Source organism: Corapipo altera, unplaced genomic scaffold (assembly GCF_003945725.1).
Source record: "Corapipo altera isolate COAL_440 unplaced genomic scaffold, ASM394572v1 129235, whole genome shotgun sequence".
Taxonomy (NCBI): domain Eukaryota; kingdom Metazoa; phylum Chordata; class Aves; order Passeriformes; family Pipridae; genus Corapipo; species Corapipo altera.
The window spans coordinates 1-7,775 of record NW_020886054.1 but is presented as its reverse complement, the minus strand read 5'-3'; the positions used below and the strand labels follow the sequence as shown (position 1 = coordinate 7,775).

Here is a 7,775-nt window from a genome sequence, read left to right as displayed (position 1 = left end):
TCCCCACTTTGAGCCCCGCGTCCCTAAGGGGAGGGTTCCCCCCCCCCCTTCGCGCGGGGGTCTATTTTTAGCGCACGGGCACCGTCACGTGACCCGCGAGTGACGTCACCGAATGTTGTTGTCGGGGCGGGCGGGGCCGCGCGGCGAAGATGGAGGAGGAGGGGGGGGGCGCGGCGGGGCGCGCGCCGGGCGGCACCGGGGGGACCCCAGGTACGAGGGGGGCCCGGGAAGGGGGGCACCGCGCCTGGGGGGGGCTGCGGCGGAGCGCGAGGGGGTGCGGTACCGGGGTCCCTCCTGTGCGCGTCCGGGGGGGGCACCCCGTGCATTGGTGGGGAGGCTGCAATGGGGAGGCGCATCGGGGGTCCGGTGCGGTTTAGGGCGGTGTGTGTGTGTGTGCAGTGGGGAGGGGGAGTTGTAATGGGGGCTGCTGTGTGGTTGGGGGGGCTCGATGTGATGAGGCTTTGCGCCGTGCGGGATGGGGGGGGGGGGGGGAGGGGGGGGGCCGGGGGGCGGCAATGGGGTTCTTGGTGCGGGTGGACGGGGAGCTGCAATGGGATCCCGCTGCGGTTTGGTGCGGAGTCTGCAATGGGGGACCCCAGTGCAAGTCAGGGGGGGTCCTGTGCGTTACGGGGTCCCGGCATGGTTCGGAGGAGGGGGGGCCCACGCAGCGGTGGGGCCCTGCAGTCTAGAGGGGTCTCTGTGCAGTTCGGGAGGGCTCTGCAATGTTGGGGGTCCCGGTGCTGTTGGGGGGTCCTGATGCGGTTCGGCAGGGCCCTGTAATGAGGAGCCCCGGTGCGGTTTGGGAAGAGGTCGGTGTGGGTTGGGGAGTCCGGGTGCGATGGGCTTTGCTCTGTGCAATGGAGTGAGGTGATCTGTGTAATGGGGGGATCCTGCGATGTCGGGGGGCCCGTGCGCCAGCGCGGCGGCAGCTCCGCAGCGCGGCCCGTTTGCAGCGGGGGGGCCGGGGGGGCCCCGCTGCACCGCGCCGGGCTCGGGGCTGCCGGCAGCCTGCGTGTCCTGTCCCTCCCTCCCCTCCGTGGGGTCCGTCCCGCCGCGTGGCCCCTATGCGTGGCACCCTCCGACTCCCATCTCGGGGCAATGCCTCGGTTTTGGGGGGGCGGCAGCACCGGGGGCCTCGTGGTGTGGGGGGCAGCCACAAGTGAGTGTGTGTGTCCCCTCCATCCATGTCCTTATGGGGGTCCCACCCGAGTCCTTTTGGGGTGGTACCGGGGAGGGTACTTCTCTGCCATCCCTCTGGGCTCCCCCTTTGTGCTCCCCCTTCTTTTCCTGCAGAACTTTGTGTAATGCTGCCAACTCCCCCAAAGCCCCCTCTGCCCCCCCAAGTCCCCTCTGCCCCCCCAGATCCCTTCTGGGGGTGCCCACAGGTCCCCCCACCCCTGGGGGCAGCAGAGCAGAGCGGGGCCACATCCTGCCACTGGCGGGTGTTCAGGGGCTGGAGGGGGGCTCAGTGCTGTCTCCAGCCCCCCTCTCACTTGGTCCTGGGGGGGATTTTGGGGGTTCCGGGGTGCTGACAGGGCACTTGGTCCCGCAGGGCTCCCAGGTGGCGCAGGCACAGCCGCGGTGCCCCGGGCGGCACTGACGGGCTCGCCGGACACGTGCCTCTCCGCACCCCCCTGGCACCCGCTGCCCACCATGGACCCCCAGAGCGACACAGGTGAGCGCTGGGGACCCCGGGATGGGGGTGTTCCCCTCTGCCAGGCGCCGGTCACAGCCGCGTCCCCCCTGCACATTGTCGTGTGTGCACTGTGGCCCCAAAGCCCCTCGCCATGACACCCACGGGGTGTTGGGGTCCCACAGGGTGCTGTGGCAGTGTCCCACCCACCACGGCACGTCTGTGCCCGCTGCCGTGGGGGTGTTACCGTACCAGACACTGGGGCAAGGGGGGCGATGGGGGTTCTGCCAACCACCCCCCTCTCCCGGGTATCCCGGGCCATGCCAGGTATCCCCCTTTCTGGTTTTCCCAGACCCCTGGCATTTCCCACCCCGAGGGGAAGCTGAGGCACGGCTCCTGTCACCACCGTGGCACGGCCTACGTGTGGCTCTTTGCACGGAGTCCCTGCGGTGCCACGCCTGGGGACAGCTGTGGTGACCATGAGGGCTGTGCCCATGCTGTCCCGGCTCCTGCTGGCTCCCCGGCAGAGCCGCCCTGTAATTATCCCGGTGGGAACTCCGGCGACATCTGGACGGGGGGGGGGGAAGGGGGGGTGGCGGTGTCCTCTCCCCCTTCCCGGATGGGGACACGCGGCACCGCCAACCCTCGTGGGCTCTGAAGGGGAAACTGAAGCACAAGGGCCATGGCGGAGCCCCCGTGTCCCCTGGATGGACTCGCCACCGGTTGGGGATGGGGATACGTGTATCCTCTCTGCCCCCAAACCGCCCTGGTTGCCACCAGCTGGTATTTTTGGAGCAGCCGCAGGGCTGGAGCGTCGCCCGACCGTGCCTGGCACGAGGCTGGCACGGGGACACGGCGGCGTGGGGACACGGCCTGCCTGCCTCTGCCATACCCGAGGCGCTTTGCTTGGGGTCCCCTCCTGGCTGTGGCTTTGGATTTGCCTCTGGAAGGGGGGTTTGGGGCCCCCCCCAGAGATGCTGTGACTCTCCAGCTGCTGTGATGAGTTGGGCAAGTCTCAGCTGGGCTAGGTCAATCACAGAGACGTGGCAGAGCCCACCCCTGAGCTTGGGGGTCCCCAGTCACCCGTTGGGGGGGCTCTGTGCCCCCCAGGGCTCTCCAATTGCACCCTTTTCCCATGCTCATCCCAAAACTGGGGATGGGGGGGCGTCCTGTGGGTGCCGGTACCATCCCTGGGTGCAGCCCCCCCCGCCTCCCCTCCATGTCTCCCGTCATGCCTGGGGGTCCCCACTATTACTCTCCATCTCCTTGAGGGTCCCCCCATCCCCCAGATATGCCACCACCTCTGGATGGGGCTCCATGGGGAGCCAGGAAGGGGGTCTAGGAGCTGTAATGGGGGTCTGGCCACCAGAGAAGGAGTCCAGGAGCCAGGAAGGGGGTCCAGGAGCCAGGAGGGCCCATTCCCGCGGCCTCCTGCCCGCTGGCAACACCAGAAATATCCGGGCTGACGTCAAGCCCCAAAGCACCCTGTGGGGGGGGACGATGGGGGGGGCGGGGGGTGTCCCAGAAATATCCCAGCTATTAAAAGTCTTGGCTTGGGATTAACATGCTGGTAAATAAACGTGGCGGCTGCCGGGGGGGTTACGCGCGGGGGGGGGGGGGGGGGGGGGGGGGGGTCACCGTTCCCAAAAGGGGGGTCTCCACACCTCAGCCCGTTGTCATCCCCTGCTCTGATTTGTCCCCGTGGAACTGCTTTGGGGCACTAATCCCATGGGAAATGTGCTGAGTCGACATCTGCACCCCCCTGCACCCCTGTCTCCCTGGGGGGGGTCTTGTTGGGGGGAGTCACAGGGTCCTGGGAAGGGTGGGGGGGTCGTTTGCTTTCATTTTCTCAAAGCGGGGCTAATCGTTCTCTGCACATCCCAGATTTTATTCCTGGCAGTGCTGATGCGGATTAATGTCCCCAGCAATTAGGGGGATGTAGAAAGGGGGGTGGGATGAGGATGGGAGGAGTGTGGTGGGATCCCAGGCCCCCCACAGCCCCCCCCGTGTAGGACAGCCACTGTGCCCTGTCCCCGGGGCAGTTTGGGGATGCAGCTGGGTGTTGGGGGGGGGCACAGCACACCCCATCCCACAGGATCCGCTGTGACACACCCCCCCCCAGCACAATTCCCTATTTATAGCCAGCTCCTCCTGTGCGCCGGCTATTTCCAGGAGTCGGAGAGAATAGCCTGGATGGAGGGGGGCATGGAGGGGGCTGTGGACAAGGGGGGGCCCCTCAGCCCTACCCTGCCTAGAATGAGAGGGGGGGGCCACATCCTCTCCAATCACCCCAAACTCCAAGGGATACTCTGTGACCCCTATCTGTCTGTCCCCCCCCGCTGAGAGGGTGATGGAGGGGTAGGTTTGGGGGTGCGTGTGCCCCCCAGCCCCTCTGTGGTCCCATTCGGGGGGGGACACAGGTCTCTCTCCGCAGAGGGGGTGTCTGGCCGTGAGCCCCCCCCTGGAGCTCCTGCCCTGCACCCTGCTGCACACCCCAGGTGAGTGGGAGAGCCTGGTTCCCTGTGCCCCCAAAACCCTGTGACACCCCCCCTCAAAACCCTGTGACACTCCCCCCAAAACCCTGTGACATCCCCTGTCAAAGTCCGGTGACATCCCCCTGCAAAAACCGGTCATGCCCCCCATGCTTTCCTTGCATGAGTGTGCACAGCTGTGCAAGGGGAGAGCTTCTCTTTTGACATGAGTGTGTCAGGGGAGAACTGCACCTGAGCGTTCAGCTGTGCAAGGGGTAGAGCTGCTTTCCTTTGCATGAGAGTGTTCAGATGTGCAAGGGGGAGGACAGCTGCTCCCCTTGTGTAGGTGTGCAAGGAGGAGAGCTGCTCTTTTTGCATGAGTGTGTAAAGGTGTGCACAGGTGTGTCGGGGGATAGCTACACGTGTGTACAGCTGTGCAAGCAGCCCCGGTCGGGGGGGGGGGGGGGGGGCACAGGGTGAGGGTCCCCTCACAGGGTGGGGTGGTGACCCCAGCCCGGTGCCAGCCCAGAGCCACCACTGACCCCAGAGTGTCAGGTTGGCTCCTCTGGGGGCTATTTTTAGCCCCCTCGGGTGCTACCCCCTCTCCCCTGAAAGGGCTGGGTGCTGACCCCCACCCCCCCTATTGCACCCCAACACCCAGCGGGGGCCTTTGATTACCCCCCAAACTGGGATGTGTCAGGTCTGGGGGGCTGCAGGAGTACCCCAATACATCCCCAAAAATATCTTCCCCCCGAGATGTGACTTGGGGTGGGGAGGGGGGGCTGGGGGTTCCCCTCTTGCATGTCAAGGGGGGGCTGGCACTGACTGGGGGCGGCTGGTTGGTGTCTGGGGGTGCTGGTTAGGTTGGGGGGTTGCTGCCTGGCTTGGGAGACTGGCTCGTACTGGGGGGACTGGTTGGTTAGTGAGGAGCTGAGGCTGGTTGATACTGGGGGGGGCTGGTTGGCACTGGGGTTACTGGTTAGCTTGGGGGAATACTGCCTGACTTGGGGGTCTGGCTCATACTGGGGGGACTGGTTGAGATGGGGGCTCGGGGGGGCTGGTTGGTAAAGTGGGGGACTGGTTGGCACTGGGAGGGACTGGTTATCTTGGGGGATGCTGCTTGGCTTGGGAGGCTGACTCATACTGGGGGAGACTGGTTAGTGCTGGGGAGGGAGGGCCAGTTGAAACTGGGGGTGCTGCTTCGTGTGTTGGGGGGCTGGTTGGCACTGAAGGGACTGGTCATTTTGGGGGGGTGCTGCCTGTCTTAGGGGTTGCCTCATACCAGCGGGGGTTTGGTTGGCACTGGGGGGATTGTCTGGTACATGGGGGGCTAGTTAGTTTGGGGGGGCGTGCTGCCTGGTTTGGGAGGCTGGCTCGTACTGGTAAGGGGTGATTGGCACTGGGGAGGTGGGGCTGGTTGGTTTGTGGGGGGAATGGTTGGCACTGGCGGGGCTGGTTAGTTTGAAGGGGACAAGCTACCTGGCTTGGGGGGCTGGTTAGCTTGGGGAAGGGGGGGTACTGCCTAGCTGGGGGGCTGGTTAGCTTGGGAGGGATACTGTCTATCAGGGGACCTGGTTGGCAATGGGGGGGTGCAGCAGGGTACTGTGCACTGGCAGGTTTTGGGGGGCTGGCTGTCCTCGGGGGAGGCTGGCATGCCCCGGAGGGGTCTGTCAGAGCGGGGGGGGGGGTCTGGGGGTGCCCCACCCCCGCGCACGGTGACGTCCATGGGTCCGTCCAGGCGCACGTCAGTGCCCGACGTGCGGCCGCGCCAGGTTGAGGGGGCTGCGGGGAGGGGAGGGAGGGGCTGCATTAACATTCAGCGCGTGCCCCCCGCCCCCGCCTTCCTGTTTGCGTGGGGAGGGGGAGGGCTCGAGGTGGGGGTGGCCCGGACGCTGTGTCCCCTCCCCATGTCCTCTGCTGATGGAGGTGAGGGGGGGATGCCCCTCGGTTGCCCTTTGGGTTGGTTGTTCTGTGTTGCAAATGCAGGAGCTTGGACTGGGGGGACCTCCATGTGGTTTTTTCTGGGTTGAGAAGGGGGGAATCCCGGGCTTATCCAGTGGGTTGGAAGCTGGGGGGAGACCCCCAGGAACTTCATAGGAGGGGCTGATCACTGACCCCCCGCGGCAACCCCCCAGGTGCCCCTGAGCTGTCCCCTCCCGTCCCCCCATCTCTGGGAATGCCCAGCCTCTTCCCCCATCCTTGGTACACCCCCAAACTGCCCCTAACACCTCCCCTCATCCCCAGGACACCCCCAAACTGCTCCCAGCTACCCTCTCCACCACTGGGACACTCCAAAACTGCACTGAGTTGACACCCCCATCCCTGGAACACCCCTATATTATCCCTTGAAGTTCCAGCTGCCCCCCATCATCACTGGGACACTTCCAAACCACTCTCAGTTCCCTCTCCACCACTGGGGCACCCCAAAACTGCCCCTTAAACAAGTCTTATCACTCCCATCATTCCCGGTACACCCCCAACGCCCCCCTCCCATCATACCCGGGACACCCCAAAGCCACTCCCATTTCCTCTCTCCATCCCTGGCGCACTCCAAAACTGATCCCAGCTCCCCCCCCATCCTTAGGACATCCCCAAAATGCCCCCAGCTTTTTCCACTCACACTGATGCTCCCAAACTGCCCCTAATTCCCCTCCCCCATCCCTGGGACACCCCAAAACTGCCCTTTAACAAAGTCCCAGCCCACCTATCATTCCTGGGACACCCCCAAACCACTCTTGTGTCTCCCCCACATCCCTGGGACACCCTAATACCGCCCCTTAAACAAGTCCCTACCCCCACCATACCCCTGGAACCCCTTCCTCAAGCCACCCCCATCCCCCCCCCCCCCCCCCCCCCCCGGTAACCCGGTGTGGGCCCGCAGGGCCAGAGGGGCCGGGGCTGGAGGGGCCGGGGCTGGAGGCAGCGGGGCCAGAGGCTGCAGGGTTGGACGCGGGACTGGCGGCAGCACGGGAGCGGCAGCTGCAGCGGGAGCTGGTGGCCCTGAAGCAGCAGCAGCAGCTCCAGAAGCAGCTGCTCTTCGCCGAGTTCCAGAAGCAGCACGAGCACCTCACGCGCCAGCACCAGGTCCAGCTCCAGAAGCACCTCAAGGTGTGATGGGGGGGAGCCTTGGGGGTTGATTGGGGGAATGGAGCTGTTGGGGGAGATACTGGGGGTTGTGGAGCCATGGGGAGGTATATGGAGGGTGATGGAGCTCTTGGAGGGGGGATACTGGGACTAATGGAGGGGGGGGCGGGGGGGGATGCAGCTGTTGGAGGGAGGTTGGGGGAATGGAGATGTGGGGGATCACTGATCAAGGGTGATGGAGCTCTTAGGAGGTGATTGAGGATGATGGAGCCATGGAGGTGGATGCTGGGGGTGATGGAGATACAGGGTGTCACCTGTCTGAGGTGCTGGAGCTGTGGGAGGGGGATAGTGGGGGTGATGGAGCAGTTGGAGGGTGATGGAGTGGTTGGGAGGGAGATTGGTGTGATGGAAATACGGGGTATCACTGATTTGGGGTGGTGAAGGTGTTGGAGATGATAGTGGGGGTGATGGAACCAGGGGGGTGATACTGGAGGTGACGGAGATAAGGAGCAATGGAGCTGTTGGAGGGATATTGGGAGTGATGGAGGTAAGAGGTATCACTTATCTGAGATGATGGAGCTATTGGA

At 65.1% G+C, this 7,775-nt stretch overlaps 1 protein-coding gene across 1 annotated transcript; it reads left to right on the top strand.

Moving 5' to 3' along the window:
* Positions 1-175: 175 nt before the first annotated feature.
* On the top strand, positions 176-7,212 carry LOC113940981 (histone deacetylase 9-like; the record flags this gene model as incomplete). The annotated part of the gene is made up of 3 exons (XM_027632135.1): positions 176-210; positions 1,553-1,675; positions 6,986-7,212. Coding segments are annotated over exons 2-3 (249 nt in total), but the record flags the coding sequence as incomplete, so codon positions are not given.
* Positions 7,213-7,775: the final 563 nt, after the last annotated feature.